At 47.5% G+C, this 19497-nt stretch overlaps 1 protein-coding gene and 1 long non-coding RNA gene across 3 annotated transcripts in view; one reads left to right on the forward strand and one right to left on the reverse strand.

The window, feature by feature from the left end:
- Spint2 (serine peptidase inhibitor, Kunitz type 2) overlaps nucleotides 1–19497 on the reverse strand; it is a 23539-nt gene continuing 4042 nt past the window's right edge. The window contains exons 2-7 of the mRNA XM_034508219.2: nucleotides 7264–7434; nucleotides 3932–3991; nucleotides 2909–2962; nucleotides 2236–2397; nucleotides 1953–1991; nucleotides 1–493 (exon numbers count right to left, since the gene is read on the reverse strand). Of these exons, the coding sequence (XP_034364110.1) occupies nucleotides 327–493; nucleotides 1953–1991; nucleotides 2236–2397; nucleotides 2909–2962; nucleotides 3932–3991; nucleotides 7264–7434 (653 nt within the window). The 3' untranslated portion in view covers nucleotides 1–326. The remainder of the gene's footprint in view (nucleotides 494–1952; nucleotides 1992–2235; nucleotides 2398–2908; nucleotides 2963–3931; nucleotides 3992–7263; nucleotides 7435–19497) is intronic.
- LOC143441733 (uncharacterized) lies at nucleotides 373–5399 on the forward strand. Of its 2 annotated transcripts, none has more exons than XR_013109380.1 (2): nucleotides 373–512; nucleotides 3905–5399. It is a non-coding gene; the product is annotated as an uncharacterized LOC143441733 (long non-coding RNA). The 2 variants fall into 2 exon arrangements; XR_013109382.1 differs by having other exon boundaries at nucleotides 493–816.

A 19497-nucleotide genomic window follows, 5' to 3' on the forward strand; every position in this document is an offset into this window, starting at 1 on the left:
TTTTATTTTAAAAGGCCCACTTTATTAAACATTCTTTCTCTTAGAATCCTGATTTTTAAAAAACCTTTATCTACTTAAAAAAAAAAAAAAAAAAACCCCACATAAATCAAACAAACAGTGAAGACTACAAGCATGGGGCTCCTAGAGCTGCTAAAGGAGGCGATGGGGACAGCAGAGGGAGCTGTGGGAGGACAGGGTCAGGGGAGGCCCTAAGCTACAGGGCTGGGAAACAAAGACCAAACTCCCTAATGATCTCAACAAGCAGTTGCTCTCTTTTTAGACGGCACATGCTGCCCCTGCCCGCCCCGTCTCTGAGCACTGGGCCTCTACAGGACATGGGCGCTCTTCACCAGCTGCTCCTTGTCATCCGCAGTGCTCCAAACCGTGCGGAGGGCACGCTCCTGCTTTCTGCGAACCACCCGGATCAGGCACACCATGGAGGCTCCCAGGAGGAGGATCAGGACCATGATGAACAGCCCCACCAGGATCACCGCTAAGGATGAGAGGGACAGGTAAGACAAGGAGAAACCCGGCCACAGAGGGCCAGTAGGGTGGCCCAGAGTATACAGCACAGTAGGCCAAGTGGACTCAGAACAAGGACCAGATGCTTTCTTCAACCTGGAATCTGGAGAGACTGCCTGCCAGGGTAGCCCCTGCAATGCCACATACACAGAGTGGCTTTGAACTTTATTTTTAAAATTCTGTGTATGTGGTTTGGTCTGCCTGCATGTCGGTGTACCACATAGTGCCTGAAGAGACCAAGAGTATTTACTGGATTTCCTTAACTGGATGGAACGTGGGCAACCAGACTTGGAGGTAAGTGCCTCTGCCTGCTAAGCTATCTCACCAGCCCTATTTTGTTCTAGTGGCCCATGCAGTTGACTATGGCCTTGAACTCCTGAATGGCAAAAGAAAGAGATGAGTCTCTTAAAGAGATCAGCCTGAGCCCTGCAGTGGTGGCGCACGCCTTTAATCCCAGCACTTGGGAGGCAGAGGCAGGCGGATTTCTGAGTTCTAGGCCAGCCTGGTCTACAGAGTTCCAGAACAGCCAGGGCTACACAGAGAAACCCTGTCTCGAAAAAACAAAACAAAACAAGAGATCAGCCCGAGCAGTGTTGTCTGCTAGGTGAGGGTGTACCCTGCAGAGCCAGGAGGGACCTGAGGGTTTCTAATTGTAGATGAGCAACAGCTGTCCCACTGCCAGTTAACATGCCTGCCTTCCAGGTGGAGCTCCATCTTAGACATGTGACTCCCTGTGATAGTCACCTGGCTCCCTCCCCATGGGCTATAGGACCTATCTAGCCTTTTGGGTCAATCCCCTAACCAACTTTACCCACAGCCAGCCCTCTAAACCTGGGCACTTTCCCAGCCCAGCCCTGAGAATCAGCTTCTACTTCTAGAACAAGGCAGACCTGGACGCCAGGCCTAGGCTCCTTCACAAGGAGAAAGATCAAGAAAGAGGCCAAACTAGTGTGGCAGGTCCATAAGAATAGCACTCATCTTCCAAGGACGCTCAGAAACAAAAAGTGGGAGGACACAGGGCCCCTTACCAGTCCAGCTGCCTACTGTCTTCCTCCTGACACCCTGACTATCTCTTCACATCCCATGGCAGTTCAAGTCCCTCCAGGCCTTATGGTCAGGTTTGTGTGTGGATTCCACAGGACAGGCCTGTCTACCAGACGCCCCTATAGCCCAAGCAGTTTGCCTAGGAAATTCCTGATTCAGACTCAGCCTCCAATGTGTATAATATTAATGTAGGGCAAATGTCTACACATCCCAAGCTGCCTGGCCATTTTCATATAGACACAGCCCTCTACCGCCACAAGGACATTCTAGTGGGGAACAATATTATAAGCAAGGCAAAAAATACACCGGGCAGAACCCAGTTAGTCCAGGAAGGCCAGTGGGAGGGAGGAGGAAGAGAGGTGGAGAAGAAGGCAGAGGCCACTTACCTTTTGTGCCTGGGGTCAGAAAAGGATACATCTGTTTACCTACAGAGAATGCAAAATGCTAAAGTCAGTCCCCCATGTTCTCCATCCTCAGAGCTGGGACCAAGGCTGGTCTCCTCTGCCTCCTGAACACTAGGGCTCTCCTCTCCCCAGGAGCTCTGGAGGCTCTGAGACCGTGTCATTCAGTGGGTTGACAAGACATTTCCAAAGGCTTCATTTTAGGGAGAGGGACAGGAAAAGAGCCTCAGGGGCTCCCATGGTCCAGGGATGGGGTCAGCGGACTTGCCGGAGCACTGCTGCATGCATGCTTCCTGGGAGAGGTAACTGTTCTTGTTGCCTCTGCACCCGCCATAGATGAAGCTGCTACAGGAATTCTTTTCGGCATCATAGTACCAGCGAGGGAAGGCTGCGCGGCAAGGCCCAGTGACAGCCTTCGGGACACAGTATTCTGGAAGTGAGAACAAGGGAGCCTCAGGAGGACAAATCAGCAGGGCCAAGAAGAAGCACATACCCCTCTTCGTGTGTGTGTGTGTGTGTGTGTGTGTGTGTGTGTGTGTTCTTTCCAGAGTAGTCTTGAACTCATGGAAATACTCCTGTCTCAACATCTCCTTGGCCCAAATGCTGGGGTTTCAGTTGCATACCACTGGTAGTGGGAGAGGGGCTGGCTCATTTCAGGCACTTGTTCTGGGACCCTAACCTTACATACACATGGGAACTATGCACAGGGCATAGCTCCTACACACAGCCACAGAGCTGGTGAGAACCAGGGTGGGAGGCCAATTCTGGAAGCACATACCCTCTGACTTCACTGTACTGGCACATCTGGATTCCCAACAGCCTGAAATAACCACTGAGACTCTAAAGTGTAGCTACCTGGCAAGGTCTGGAGGACTCTGTACCAAGTTCTCCTAGTGAACTCACTTCCCAACTGCATAAGGACACAACTGATTAAGTAATACCTTCATAGTTGAAGATCTCACCAGAGAGGTCCTCAGGATTCTGCTTTCTGGGAGCTGCAACACAAAGAAGTGGTTAGGAGGGACACAGGGTAACCGGCCTAGCAGGGCTGACTGTAAAAGGGCCCATGGAGAAAGCTTGGGCAGTGCCACCTTTAAGGGGGTAGACATGCCCTTAGTCCTGATGTCCTCTGGAGCAGGGGACACACTGAACACTGGAGGTGGATGGGACTCTTGCTACCTCAGAGGTTACTATGGAAACTAATCACAGCCATGTTTCTTGAGGTGATCAAGAAGATAGCTGTGTTTACTTTCTGAAGCACCCAGAAACTTATTCTACTGGGGCAATTTTGTTCAAAAATAGCTGAAAATAAGAGTTACCATGCAGGGTCCTGAACAGTCAGCAAGGGCCAGAAACAACTGGGAAGTGCCTAGCCTTGCTCCTCACCTGTAAGCCAAGTAAGCCCCAGAAGCCACAGAACTCCCACATGGGCTCTGGAGTCAGAGATGCAGGGCAGGGCCAGGGCCCAGACTGTGATGCATGGGACTACCTACTGGGGGGAAATCTTGTCCCCATCAGGGGTATAATCTCCTCCCCCTAACCCTGTGGAAGGGCAGGTATTGCTGGCTCTGCTGGGCCCCAAGGGTACAATCACTACTAGCTGGTACAAGGGACCACTCACCCAGGCTCCTGCAGCGAGTCCCTTAAGCATAAAGGAGGAGCAGGGCGGCCACTGACAGCTCTATAAAGCAAACTAACACCAAGCTATAGATGAGGACAGCAGCAGGTGGCAGAGGACAAAGGATTTCTAGAGAGGGAGAAGGACAGAACCCCGGTGGGGAGCGGAGGACACAGGAAGGCAGGCAGTAGCCTAGAGAGAAGGCAAGGCCTGAGCCACATGCTGGGTGGCTCCCAAGCACAAGTCAGTACACTAGGGGTTGTCACTGGGCACTGGAGGCAGAGGGGAGGGAGGCACTGACAGACAATTCCCTTCACAGCCACCACCTGGGTCCTTAGGAACCTACCACTCAGGACAGAAGAGTCTGCTCCATTCCTGCTCCTGGCCATGCCATCAATGGTGTTCTCTGTGAGGGACAAAGAGCAGAAAAGAAAACTGCTATCAAGTGGGCTGCACACATCACAACCAACCCTGGTGGAAAAGCAGCTCAGCCCTGGGTGCATGAGGCATGATACGCTTTTACTTAGAAATGAGGAACTGGGGCTGCCTGAAGACTCAGCACAAGCTGAAGCAAAATGACTTTGTACAGTCAGGGCTCCCAGGGCTGTATCGTCTGTTTAAAGAAGACGTGGAGTTATGACTTCCTCTGCCTCTGCCTCCCAAGAGCTGGGATTAAAAGCATCTGCTACCACCCAGCACGTTACGACACTTTTAACAATGTTTAAAAATTATTGTGTGTGTGTTCACGTGTACGTCACGGAGTACACGTGGAGGTGAGAGGACAGATTTCTAGAGTCCATTCCCTCTTTCCACCACGTTGGTCCCTCAGTTGATCCAGGTGTTGTTACTTGCCCTTTACCCCCGAGCCATCTCACTACCCTCATCTGAACACAGATCTTGGCCGGGCAGTGGTGGTGCACGCCTTTAATCCCAGCACTTGGGAGGCAGAGGCAGGCGGATTTCTGAGTTCGAGGCCAGCCTGGTCTACAGAGTGAGTTCCAGGACAGCCAGGGCTACACAGAGAAACCCTGTCTCGAAAAACCAAAAAAACCAAACAAACAAAAAAAAAAAACCCCACAGATCTTAAGCAAAGAGAGATGAATAGAGATACTCAGACACACACATGGTGGCTGTGTGTGTCTCAAGGAGATCACTTCTACATTTTGGGGAGGGAGGAGCTTTTCTTTTAAACATTTATTTAAAAAAACTTTTGTGTGTGCACCTGTATGAATGTGAGTTTATGTATACCCCTGCCCACAGAGACCTGAAGAAGCCAAAAAAGGGATTTAGGAACTGAGCAGCTGTGAGCTGCCTGATGTGGACACTGGGAATTGAACCCTGGCCCTTTGTGAAAGCAGTAAGCACTCTTCACTGCTAGGTGGTCTCTCCAGATCTTCATTTTGACTCTTTGAGACAGGGTTCTTTTCGCCCCGTCACTCAGGCTGGCTTGGAACTGTACAGCCCAAACAGCCTCAGACACGGAGAAATCCTTGTTAAAAGGAAGCATCCCAGCCAGTCTGTATTTATTTACCTACAGCTTTCAAAGGCACAAAACAGTGCAAATGTATTGACTATTGCTGAACTGCAATTAGAATGGCTGAGATGACATAGTAGGCATTAAGACACACCTTCAGTGACTACTTCACAGGCTGGGGCGGGATGATCAAAGCAGCAGCAGCCTGGGCCACATGGACCCTGTCTCACAGCAGACCTTGTCTCACATGAACCTTGTCTCACAACAGACCTTGTCTCACAGCGGGGTCGGGGGAGCTGGGGGTGTGGAGTGCAGCAACAAATAAAGAGACTTCAAAATGTTCAGGTTTTTTGTTTGCTTGTTAGGTTTTTGTTTTCCGAGACAGGGTATTTTTGTGCAGTCCTGGCTGTCCTGGAACTCTCTATGTAGACAGTTAGGCTGGCCTCGAACCCACAGAGATCTACCTGCCTTTCCCTCCTGAGTGCTTGGGATTTAAGGCATGCACCATCACTATCTGACAAAGTGGACAGGTTTTTTGTTTTGTTTTAATCTGGGTTGTGGGTGTTTCTTTTTTGACACGTCTTGCTGGTTGCCTAAGTTGGTCTCCTAATTCCTGGAATCAACCTGCCTCTACTTCTCAGTTTTGCAGCTGGAACTACAATTGAGTAAGACTGTGCTGGACATATGAAATAATTTTGTTTCCAGCACAAATTAAGATAGTGGTCTAGTGTAGAGGCCTGGGGTTAGCCTGATGTCACTCAGCAGTCCCTTCAGTCCTCCTCTGCCCTAATCAAGCCAATTTCTGGCAACTCGCTAGAGGACTTAGACAGTCTGGCCCCCTGGGAGGTTCTAGCTTCCATTACAATTAATGAATAGGCACAACACACACCTTCATTCTTATTTGGCCTCCTCCATCAGAACTTGCTTGCCTAGAAAATAGGTTGGCAAGACTCCAGGGACCAGTGGCACTGGCAGTTTTCAGCTTGAGTTACATGAGAGTGCCAAGAGACAGACAAGCAAATGCCCACAAAAACCTTCCAGACTCTTGCAGCTGGGGGTCAGGCTCTGAACCATATCCAGGGAGATATTTGAGTGCCCTATGCACAATGACTCCTGCTCATGTCCTTATCACTTTAGGGGAGCAAACATTTCCAACCCCTCCCCTCCACAAAGGATATGAAAGCACACAGAAGTGACACCTTCTTCACTCAAGATTCCTAATACACCAGTTGCCACCCAAAAGGTGAAGAACTGGCCTGCACCATCTGAAATTACCCTAGCTAGGCATCGTGGTGGATACCTTTAAACTTAGCACTTGAGTTTGGGACCAGCGTCCTAAAAGAGGCAGAGGCAGGAAGACCAAGAGGTTAAGAGTCAGACTATGCAGAAAAAAAAAAAAAATTACAATCAATTCCTGTCCGTCCGTCCGTTCCCACCCGCCCAATCTCTCAAAATTCCTCAGACAAGCAAAAGGCACTTCACCCATTGCAGTAGACCAGAGATCACTACCTGAGGCCACTGCTGATCTGCCTTCACACAGCCTGATGCCTATCTCATCTCTGAATGCACAGCTCAAAGCCAAGAAAGTCTAGCTAGAAAGTGAGGAGACAGAAAACCATAAACACCACTGCTTATGGGGGACTGACGGAACACTGGGGCTCAACACAGAACCAGTCACAGCTTTAAGTCACCAGGCAAATCTGCAAGCCAGGAAGGGCAGCACAAAATCTTTGTAGACAGCTCAGCCTTGGCCTTGAGAACAACAGAGAGGGATGAGAACTCAAGGGTCTACTGGGCCTTCGGGTTTATTTGCACTGTAAAGGTCAAGAGTGGAGATGGATGGATTTCAGGGCACAAACCCCAGTGTTCACTCCTAACAGCTCTAGAGCTTTTCTGGTCACTTGTCTCAGAGGATGCCTGAGGAACTAGTGCCTGTAAAGTGCACAGAAGCCAGTCCTCTTGGGGTGGGCTTGCCTAGCACTCAGAAGGACAGAGATCATCAGGTAATAGGCTTGACTCTTCTGGTAAGAAGTTGGGAGCTACAGTGAAACCAGTGTGGCCACAGGAACCACCAGCACACTGGGTCTGCTTCTGCTTCTGCTTTTGATCCCATCCTAGGTTCTGAGTAAAGGCCCAGCAGATAGAAGAACTACACACCCCAACAATGAACTCTAAGTATCTAACTCTCCCGACTCCAGTCTTACCAGTGACACCAGCACACTTGTCAAGACACTCCTCTTTGCTCTGGTAGTTATTGCCATTTCCTTCACAGCCTCCATAAACAAACGGCTGGCAGGACCCATCAGTGACATTGTACCACCACCTGGGGATGGAAGCCCGGCATTTCCCCACTACCTTCGAAACTCCACAAGACTCTGAAACAAAACAGAACCCATGTGGGTTGACGGGGACAATCCCAGGGTCAAAGGACACACACATATTCTGTAGAAGGAAGTTCAAGCTGTTCAAGATATTCCAAAAGGGAAGGGAAGTGCTCTGGGCCTGACGGTTCCTCTAAGCCCTGTTCCCGAGGCCAGTGCTGATACTGTCCTCCTTGCATGAAAGCTGGTGGCAGCTGCAGGCGGCTTCTGCCCTTGACTCTTACCAGAAATGCCCAGGTGAGGGTGTGGCTCAGCAGAGCACTTGCAAAGCATGTGCCAGGCCCTAAACATCCTTTCACAAAGAGGATTGGTGAAGTGGTGGCACACACCTTTAATCCCAGCACTTGGGAGGTAGAGGCAGGTAGATCTCTGAGTTCAAGGCCAGCCTGGTCTACAGAGTGAGTTCCAGGACAGCCAGGGCTACACAGAGAAACCCTGTCTAGAAAAAACAAACAACAACAACAAAAGAAAAAAAAAAAAAAAAACAAAGAGGATCGGTACATACACCAACACTCAAATCCAAGAACTTCAGAGACAGGCTTCCTAACACTAGTTTCTGGTCTCTAAAGGGCAATCCAGCTCATGGGCCTGGGTTCCAGGGAGTCCTAAGGCTTGCCCCACTCCAATCAAAGGAAAAAACACCAACCATGGTATTCTAGTTGGATACATTTGCAGTCACTGAAAGAGGCTGGTTAGGAGGACAAGAACAGGGCAAGGAATCACCTGAACCAGAGGAGTCATTTTGGAGGACCCATGTCTTCCTCTTCAGTGGCACACTGTCCTCCACAGCCCAGCCTGAGGGCCAATCTGAATGAGCACCCAAATGTCAGCTCTCAAGTGCAACTGTGCCAGAGCTGTGCACCTGGTCACAGGTGGTCCTCATTGCTCTCCAGCTTCCTCTAGTTTATTCTACTAATGGAGATAATCTTGGGAAACGCAAAGGGCACGATTTATGCTTCTGTTGTTATGATGACGGGCATGCAACCAGATCTATACTCCCAACACACTGCTACTGTATAAAACAAAAACTTCCCCTACTGCAACTCCCATATATGTCAATAAATCTCAAGTAAGTAACAAAAAAAAAAAAAAAAAAAAAAAAAAAAAAATCCCAGGACCAATGAGAAGGCTTGGTGGGTAAAAGCGCTTGCTGCACAAGCCTGACGATGCACAAGCCTGACGACCCGAGTTCAATACACCCCCGCCCCCAAAAGGCTGGATGCACTGGCATACTGGATCACTCTCAGCCCTCCTCCAGCACTGGCTTAGGCATGCTTGCTGCCACACCTGGCTTCCATGTGGATGCTAGGGATTCAACTGCAGGTCCTCATGCTTGTGACTTGAACCTCCTCCCCAGCCAGGATCATGGCACAGATCTGTAATCCTGCTACTTGGAGGATGGACCAGAGGGATGGAAAGTTCAAGGCCAACCTAAGTTACAGTGAGTTCAAGACCAGCCTGAAAAATTTAGTGTAAGATCATAACTTAAAACAACAAAACAAAAACCAGAAAAAGCTGGTGAAACCTAACTCATCAGTAATGAAACTGCCCAAGTATAAGGCCCAAGGCATCTCGGTAAAAAAGAAAAAGAACCAGATGGTATACACCTGCAACAGGTACTTTGACAAAGTGCCAAGGATCACAAACCACAGTTGGATCAACAATGTCCAGGGTAAATACACACAACAGAATCCTTTGGTTTCTATTTGGTCCAACCTATACACAGCCAGATGGAAGAGGCAACACGGTTCCCAACAAGACAAGATGAAGAGAACCCACAGGTCCTAGTCAGCATCTCTACTGAAAACACGAGGGGACCCAGTGCTATGGAAGCCCTGTTAAACTGAATCCTGCAGTCACCAACTGTACTGTACCACTGTTTTCTGTGTAGTGTTAGGTCAGTGTGGTGGTACACAGCCATAATCCCAGTCCTGGGGCGTAGAAGCAGGAAGATCAGAATTTTAAGAGTAATCTCACTGAGCAACACAGTGAATTCAAGGCTAGTCTGGCTAGAGTTGTCTTGAAAACAACAACAACAAAAACAAACAGACAGAGGAGAACATTGAGAAGATGGTTCAGCTGCAAGCCAAACAACTTCAGTGTGGTCTCTGGTACCTACTTGGTGGAAGAAGAATCCATTCCTAAAGTTGTCTTCCTTCCTGTGACCTCAAATGCTAAGACAAGCTTTTGAGAGCACACATGCACACAAACACATGTTAAATGTAACCACCACCACCACTTTCACAAAGTAACACCCAGCTTTACTTCCAAGCAAGGGCACTGGAGCTTGGAGAGCACACTGACGTTCTGAGCCCAGGTTCTGGGGCAAGGGCTCCTCAGAGCAACAAGGGAGATGCGGGACTGACACCCACAGGCAGTGGGAAAACGTAACAGAGCTACTTGGAAGCCAACATAACTCGGGCTCTTTATCACAAAGACAAATTCCCCTCATCAGAAGCCTTTGCTCTCAGTTTCAGGGTCACTGACACTAACCTGCCAATCATACTAGCCAAGGCTGATGGGATGTGGCTCGACAGGACTACAGCAAGTTATTTCTTATAGGCTTTTACTGTTAAATAAACAAGATTAAAAAATGATTTAGTTGGGTGTTGTACTCAGAAGGCACAAGCAGGTGGATCTTGAGTTTAAGGCCAGTCTGGTCTACATAGCCAGTGCCAGCCCAGTACTGAAACCCTGTCTAGATAAAGGAGGAAATGGTCTGAGCACTACAAGCAACCGTGAGGCATGTACATCTCCTGCTCTATTGGTTGGTTTATCCTTTCCAACCAGGAAAGGCCCAGGACCTAGCCAAGCCTATCCATGAGCCACACAGCAGCCCCAAGTCCTACTGGCATATTTACACAGGCCAAGACACAATTTTGGGGGAACAGGGTCTCAAATACTGGGATTATAGATACATCCAACCTAAAATACAAAATTATTTCTACTGCTTCTAAAACAGGTAAAAGAAAATCAGGGAGGCTGGGCAGACAGGTGGTCACACATTCTATGCAACCCCAGAACTGGGAGGCAGGTACAAGAGGATTACCTCAAACTGGAGCCTAGCCCAGTCTACTCAAACGAAGTTACAGGCTAGCCAGAGTACCAGGGCAAGACTGTGTCTGTCTTGCTTTTATGCCTCCTACCTCTCTCCCATGAAAACCAGAAAGAAGCTGAAGGGAACACACCCTAATTTGGTAGGCATTGTTATAAAATTGCAGACTGATGTCTGGGAATGTTGTCAAGAAGAAACAGGTTTCTCAGGTTCTCGGGTCACTAGTTTTAACCAAAACAATCTGCCAAAGGTTAAAATGACTTCATCCTGCTTTGCCAAATGGAAAGACCTTGTTTACCACAGTAGACCAAATAATAGGACCTGGGTGGAGTTACCCAACTTGGCTGCACATACAACCTGCTATAGGAGCTGAGAATAGACTGCCTGCTGAGCTTGCCTAGAGACATCTCAGGCTGAAACAAGAAGCGGTTTGGTGGGGCTTTCCCTTTAAATTCGAAGAGCTGAATATTAAACTTTGAGCCTTGATCAGAAAACTTTGTCTTGGCTTCATGCTTTTCTCCCCTCTCTATTCCCCCCCCCCCTTTCATTTCCAACCCCCCTTTCAGGTGAACCTAGTATGTAGTCATTCTTTTGAATTTGAATGTGCAATGATTATACAATGCCTTTTTTCAACCTGCTTTTGGAGTAACAATAAAAGACTGGGGCAAGTTAAAAGCAAGAGAGTGAGGTGTGCATGGGGTGAGTGCAGGGTTTGTGGAGAGTGTGTGTGTGTGTGTGTGTAAGAAGAAAAAGAACAGACTAAGTGTGTGAGTGTGAGAAAAAGGGCAAACGAGAGAGCACACCCCCAGCCCAAAGAGAGAGCAAAAGTAATATAGCGTCAAGCTACAAGACAGAGAGAAAGAGATAAGCCTTAAAAAATTGCCTCTCAGTTTGTACCCAAAAAGCTGTCTGTGTGTTTATTATGCGCCTTCCAGATATTCCTGCTTCCAGATGAGAACTCCCGATCCTGTGTTGAAGCTAGACCCCAACAGCCAGGGTCTCTCTGTGCAGCTTCCCTGGCTTCCTGGACTCTGTGGACCAGCATAGTATTGAACTCACAGCCTTTTAAGAGCTGTCACCTTTTAACAAGGTCATGACAGAAAGTTTAGTCTCCTAAGCATTACCAATCTGATTTACAGGTTTAAAAAGACAGATCGGATGGATCATTTTCCACAGCTGTACTTGTTTCGAAGGCAGTTTACTTTAGGAATATTTCAAAATGCTAGCCCTTCTTAGCTTTATCCTGTAATTCTGAAGGGTGTGAGCCTGGGGCCGCCGAAGTGCCAGGTAAGCGCTCTACCGCAGAGAGCTCTCCCCAACCCTTGCTCAGCTTCCGACCTGCTTTCTCCACCAAATTAACAACATCTGGATCTTGATGTTTTCTTTTTTGATAAAACAGGGTTTCATGCAGCCAAAGTTGGTCTTGAACTTGCTATGCAGCTGTGGATAGCTTTGAAGGAGTGATCCTCCTGCCTCCCAGCTTTTTCTTTTCTGAGGCAGGGTCTCACACTGCATCCCAGGCTGTCTTTGAACTTAGGCCTCAGCCTCCCAAGTGCAGAGATTGCAAGTGTGCACCTCCATACACCCAGCTTCTTTCATGTATGTTTTATATTCCTTCGATTAACTCTTGCAAAATGTGTGCATTCAGGTAATGAAACCCAAGGTGTGCGAGGCAAAAGCTCTACTACTGAGCTACACCCCGGCTCCCAAATTTACTTCTAAAACAATTTCTTAGGGTTCTGTTTGACCCCTATTTGACAGCTGCTAACACAGTCAAACTTTGTCTCAAAAGAAATTTTCAAAACAAACTTGCAAGATTACAGGTGTTCATGATCACACCCCACTTAATACTGAAACCTGAAGTGTACTTTAAACTGAAGTTCACGATCTGTTAGCTATACACACAACAGGAAAGCCCCAAACCATTTGGAAGTTCTGTCAGCTCATCTGTTTTCCCTACAGCAAAGATAAAAAAAAAATTTTTTTGTTAGGGTCCAGTGGAAAACACAGGGAATACTTGTCTTGCAGGACAGTGTGAGGTCATGAAAAGCAATCTTATACACAAGATCTTTAATGTTTGTTTAGTTGCTACAATTGTAATTGTAGCACTTAGGAGACAGGAGGCCAATCTGGCCTACACACTGAGAACCCGCCTCAAAACAAATGATCAGAACAACAAAATAATTTGGTTACAAAGGTAAAAGCAGGTATTTACATAGCATACTCCAGTCTGTTTGTGTGGGATAGAGTCTTACTGAGGAGCCCATGCTGACTCTGGCCTTACTGCGCAGCCTAGGCAGGCCTTGAGCTCAGAGCTGTGCCTGCTTCTGCCTCACCAGTGCTGGGATTAAAGATGTGCACCACCATGTCCAGCCATAGCTAGTTTAATCCTAAAAACTGAAAGTGCTTCATTTCTTCCTCCAAATAACAGAGCTCCTTGTATTCTCACCACACTTCCAAAGACACGGCACAGGCCTCCTCAGTTGGCCTTTTCTAGATCTAAAACCACATCTAAGATTTAACCTTGTTTTCTACAGTGTCCAGCACTTGATGTCGGATGGCCATGGTGGCACATACAGATCAGATGCAGGTGGATCTCAAGTTCCAGAACCACCAGGGCTTATAGTGAGACTGTACCAAAAAAAAAAAAAAAAAAAAAAAAAGCAGCCAACCCCTCACTCCCATAGGCTATCACATAGTGGCAGCTCCACCTTGCTGGTTCCACAAAACCTTTGCAAGCTCTGATGTGTGGCCACAGCCTCTAATGGCAGCATCAACATGGCCAGTTCTTCCAGCAGTGTAGAGCGTCACCTCCAGGGCCACTACTTTCTCCCTTGGGTACATTTTGGCTTTTTCTTCTTCTGCAGTTGTTACTGTACGTAAGCTGCCACACAAGTTATCATCACTCATTCTGCTGTGTGTACTAGCCAAGTACCCAAAAGCAGCACTGGCAGCTCAGCAGGCACAGCTGGCCAGTGTTCTATCCACAGCACTCTCAGCGAGTCAGCTGTGGAGGCTCTCATGTGAACCCTACTGCAGAACCTCAGATCACTGAGTGAAACTGGTAAAAAAAAAAAAAAAATCTGCACATGTGGAAAGCTGCCTCTGCCAAGGCTTTGTAGAGATTACATGGTCTCTGGCAGGTGCCATCATGACAACAGGTGTCACAGACAGTGTGAGAATGGACAGCTGCATTACAGCAATTGTTTATGTGCAGTAAAACTGAATTTCATACAATTCTCAAATCACAACATAGTATTTGTTGGATTTTGTTCAACTATTCAAAAACAAACTGCTGGGTGTGGTGGCACACACCTGTAAACCCAGCACTTAGGGGTGGAGGCAGGCATTTTTACAAAGGCAATTTAGGGCTGGGAAGGTGGTTCAGTGGGTAAAGGCACTTGCCTTGAAAGCCTGAAGACCTGGGTTTGATCCCTACACCCCACAGTGGAAAGAGAAAACTGACTTCCAAGTACATAGTGGTATGCAGGTGCCTGCCCCCACTCACGGACATGTCAAAAACACGATGATAAAAACTAAACCACTCTCACTCCCTTCTCTGAGCTGTTCAGAAAGCATCACCCGCCACCGTGACATACCACAAACTGAAGGAAGATCCCATGACCCAGACCTTGAGGTCTGCGTAACACACAGTCCTCATCAGTTTACCCTTTGCCAAACAGTCTAGGCAGTGGGAGAGCAACTGTGCTTCTCTCATTGATGCTGCTCAGTTTTAAGTCTTCCAAGTATCCTTACATGACTCAGTTCCCAGATTTTGATGAATGTCATTCCTGCCTCAAGTTTAAACAAGGATAATTTCTTAATTGGAAAAACAAACAAAAAACACTGCTTAAAACTCTTAAGGGTAAGGCCAAAGGCAATCAGGTTATAGCTGCAAAGACCTTCAGATAGTGTGAGATCTACAAGCCGGCTGTCACAGGAGCAAAAGCAAAACAGATTCAAGCTGGGCAAGGCGGTGCACAGCTTTAAACCAGCATGCAGAAGCAGAGGCAGGTGGCTGGCTCTGAGTTCCAGCCCAGCCACAGCAGGGTGTGGAGAAGGAAGAGGATGGGGAAGGAAAGCAGAGGAGATGAGACAAGGAAAAGGCAATTGCTCAGAGCAAGGGCAACTGTTGCGACATCCACACAGGGTTTGATGCTCGGATTTATAGCAGCTGAAAAGTCTCATACCAACACATCTGCTTGTGCTGGCAAGCAAAACAACCAGAGACATCCAGATAAGGGAATACTCTGAGCTGTTAAAAATAGACACATGTGCACCAGGGGAGGATTAAAAATGTCCAAGACAGAGGATGGAGGACAGTGGTTTTTTGTTTTGTTTTGAAGTTAAAGTTTTACAAATGCAGTCCTGGAACTCGATGTGTAAATCTGACTGACTGCAAAAAAACAAAACAAAACAAAACAAAAAAAACAACTCAGAGCTTGCCTACCTCTGCCTTTTGAGTGCTGGATCACACATCTGAGCTACCACTCCCAGCCGGGATGCTTTTAAAGACTGTCCTGAGATTTTTTTTTGGGGGGGGGGCGGGGGGGGAGAGTGTGGATTACCCCATTCAGGATAAGCGGGGCCCACCAAGTGGGGACGTGTGCTTGCCCTCCACACACCTGCAATTAGACAGATGCCCTTAGACTTACATGGATAGAAAAAAAGGGAAAAACGTTATTATAATCACACCTCAAATTCTAAGAGCTTATTATAAGCCCTATGAATTACTGTAAGGCACAAAGGAAACAACCAAAGGGAGTGCACAGTAGGAATCACTCAGCAGACTTCCCAGCAGACTGCAGGACACCCAGGCCAGGCAGTGACTCTGGCCTCCTCCTGTTTATTTCCTCATTCATAGAGAACAGTAACAGGACACATGGTGGTAGGGGATGAGCAGGGCTGTTGAGATGGCTCAGTAGGAAAGGGCTCGAACCACTGAGCCTGTCATCTGGAATCTGATCCCAAGACCAGTTGTTGTAGAAGGGGTTTTCTCGGGCACACATTTGCATGTGAGCACATGTACACCCATACTCACAAATAAAAATGTAATAAAAACATTTTAACAAGGGCTAGAGCTAGCTCCGTGGATTAGAGCACTGGCTACTCTTTCATAGGACCCCCGGTTTGATTCTTAGCACCCACACGGTGGCACACAACCATCTGGAACTCCAGTTCCAGGGGATCTGACACCAACTGCCTGCCTCAAGGGCAACAGGCACACACGTGGTGCAGACTTGCAGGCAGGCAAAACACCCACACCCATAAACTAAAAAAAATTTTTAAAGTTAAGTCTAAAAAACTTTAAAAATATCTCTGAGATTGAGCAGAGGCTCTTATGTTGCTAGGCAATGGCTCTACCACTGGGACACACCCCAGCTCTTTGTAGTTTTCAGGGCAGACCTCATGAAGTTGTGTAGGCTGGCCTTCAAGTTCCTCTGTACCAAGGCCTTAATGCTTTGATTCTCCTGCCTCCTTCGTATCCCTGTGTTGAAGTTACAGCCCTGTACCACCAGGCCCAGACAAAAAGCCTCATATTCTTTGGTACAGCAAGCCCACTTTCTCTGATTTAAGCCTGGCTAAAACAAACAAGTATCAGGCAGACAGGAGCCTCGAGCGAGGGCAATGATGAAGAGGCTGAGGTGAGACGATCACCGCACCTCACCAGCACAGCCAGCAAAGGCAGTGGACGTGAACTCACAACACAAAGCTCAGTTTTCAGGAGCTCTGAGAACAAAGCAAAGACCTGACTATGAAAATGCTGTGTCCCTTTGTGTTCCTGAGGACATTATAAATATAACTAGGCCCAAGTGGAGACAAAGGCCTGCCTGTGTGATTTATACCTGTTTGGATCTAGTAAGTATGGAAGTGATTCTTGGCAAGTTTATTTACAAGCACTGGCCTTCAGACTTAGCTTCTGGCTCTGGAACACAATGTTCATATCTTATTTCTTGGTTTGAAACCGGGTCTCATGTAACGCAAGCTAGCCTCAAACTCCACTGCTATGTAGCAGAGGATAACCTTCAAGTCTTTCTAGTTCCCCCACCCCCGGTGACCAGAGTGCTGAAATCACAGGCCAGAGCAACCACAGCTGGTTTGCAGGCATCAAGGATGAAACCCAGGACGGCAAGCATTCAGGGCAAGCACTGAACACAACTGAGCCACATCCATTCACAGCCCCACACCATCAACTGGAGGCTACCTTGGCAAAGTAGAAAGTCAGCTTTCTCTGCTGAGACCCCAGAGATGCATTCTGCTTCCTCGAACACTCACTGCCACAAAGCAAAGCAAATCAAAGCAAATGGAAGTTCTCCTGATATGGTAAGCACAGAGAACGAAGGTGCTGTAAAGTTTAGTTATAAATGCTTAAAATAGCCAGGGGGTGGGGTGCAGCTTTGTGATTCCAATACTCTGAGGCCAAGCCAAGACTATTGGGGGGGAGGGGGGAGTTTCACTGAAACTCTACAAAGCAGGTGATAGACAGGGAAAGAAAGATAAAGAAGGCAGCCTCAAGGCAAACAGGACAGAACTCTAAGAACCACTGTAAGAACCACCACTCTCCCTGGAGTCCTCTCAGGACAACAGCAATGTCTCCAGGGCTTGAGCCCTGTCTACACCATGACATTTTGGTACAGGGATACTGAGGAGACACTGGGAGGCGGACAGTGAAGGAACTAGGGAAGGAAGAAACCTGGACTGCAGCTAGTGCCTGGACATCTGATGTATTTTGCCTAAAAACAAACAAGCAAAACAAACAAGAAAAAAACTGAAGAGAACATTTTCTGTTGTGGTTGTTTGAGACAGGGTCTCATGTAGCTAGCTGAGGAGGGCCTCAAATTCCTGACCCTTCTGCCTCAGCTTCCAGAAAGGGGATTACAGGCCTGTATCACCACAGATACTGGACAAGAAGACAGTCAGGGTTATATTTTAAAAACATTCTTGTTATCTGGGTAGTGGTGGTACATGCCTTTGATTCCCAACATCCGGGAGGCAGAGACAGACTGGTCTACAGAGTGAGCTCCAGGACAGTTAGGGCTACACAGGAAAGCCCTGACTCTGAACAAAGCAGACATTCTTATCTCTTGTGACCCATGTACATCAGGCTAGTCTGGTACTCCATGTAGCAGAGGATAACCTCCTTGAACTCCTAATTTTCTGCCTCTACCATGCTTGGCCTTGTGCTGTTTTGGTTTTGGTTTTTTGATAAGGGTCTCACCATGCTGCCCAGGGCTTATCTCAAACTTTCGGGCCCAGGTGACCCTCTTGCTTCCTGACAGTATCTTAACCCTGAGGTTCTGGAGCTGACACTCACTTTATAATGCATCCTCCTCTCATTGTGCAGCCTTGGCTGGCTTGGAACTCACTTTGCAGAGCAAGCAGGCTGCCGGCTCCGAGATTCACTTGCTCCTGCCTCCTAAGTGCTAGGAGTGAAGGCATGTAAAGGCAGACTCCGCTAGTTGCCTTCCAGTGAGTGACAAAGCAGTTCGTTTGTGGTTAGCTAGACAGCTGACATAGCTCAATGCTTACTTCCAGTACAAAGCCTACTAACTACTCATCTCCCCAAGACACTGGTGTCTGGAATGTGTCATTATTTGGAGTAATTCAATATTTATGGGTATTTATGAGGAAAGAACATTTATAATGACAAATCCAACCTAAATTACAAAGGTCATAAAGTTTTGGTGTTGTGGATAAAAATTTTGACCTTTTAGATAGAAAATGTTTAGATGTAAAAGTTACATTTCATAAGCTATCAGCTGAATGCAAACAGCCACTCATATCCAGTTACTACATATTCATCACTAAAACAGACAATGAACCTGCCCTACTGTGATACCTTGCAAGGGAAGAAGCCATTTCGTTTTGTTTTGTTTTTTGAGACAGGGTTTCTCTGTGTGGTCCTGGCTATGGAAGAAGCCATTTCTAAGACGTCCTTTCTTCCCTGTGGCACATGCGTGAGTTCACTGTGTGCATCGTGCTTGTGTGTAGCAGTCAGGCCTCACACACGTGTTCAATTTTTCTTTGGTTGCAGGCTACCTATCTCTGACAGGCTGGCTCGGAACTCAATAGATCTGCCTGCCTCTGCCTCCCAAGTGCTGGGATTAAAGGCGTGCACCACCACCACCACCCGGCTCCACCTTATATTTTGAGACAGAGGCTCTCACTTAATCTATAGTTCACCTATTCACCTAGTCTGGCTGCCTTGCATGGTCTTCACTGACTTAGCTGTCTCCCTAGTCTGTTTTGTTCATTGTTCTATTTGGAAATCTATACTGGTGCCTAGCACTTAGTAGGTGCCTGTGAGTATGTTAGCTAAATTAATAAACACTTCACACAGCACTGCCCACAATCGGGACAACTCCCACTTCAATCACTTGCCCAGCTGACACCAAGTCCAGAATGTACCTCAGCTCCTAGCTGCTATGTCAACCACCAGGGTCACACTAACCATGTAAGGAAAGGAAAGAGCCAGGAACTAATGACATGCTCAATGGAGATTGGTTGAAAAGTATGCCTTGGTGGTGGGGAAGCTGTAATTAACCCCAGAAGCTTTAAAGTCAGTGGAGGCTCAGCTCCAATGGAAATTCCCAAGAACCACAAAGGAAGCCAGATCAAGTAACCATTAGCAACTCTGATGCCCTAGGCGTGGCTAACAGTTGCTGCAGGAGGAACTTAACAATCCATGACTCAGAGGGATTTCCAACTTGGGGAAATTGTTACCTGACCTTGTAATAATGATCAGAATTACATTATTTTAGCCAAGGTAGTTGGTACAAGCCTGTAATTGCAGCTATTTAGGAGGCTGAGGTAGAAGATCCCAAGGACAAGGCCTACCTGGGCTACAGAAGGAGTTCAAGGCCAACCCAGGCATCTGTGAATCCACCTCAAAATAGAAAGTAGTCAGGCAGACATGACGATGCCTACCTACAACAGGAGTGCAAGGTCATTCTTGGCTATGTGTGTGAGGCCAGTCTAGGCTATATATGTCACTGCTTCAA

This window comes from Arvicanthis niloticus, chromosome 1 (genome assembly GCF_011762505.2).
Source record: "Arvicanthis niloticus isolate mArvNil1 chromosome 1, mArvNil1.pat.X, whole genome shotgun sequence".
Classification (NCBI taxonomy): Eukaryota; Metazoa; Chordata; class Mammalia; order Rodentia; family Muridae; genus Arvicanthis; species Arvicanthis niloticus.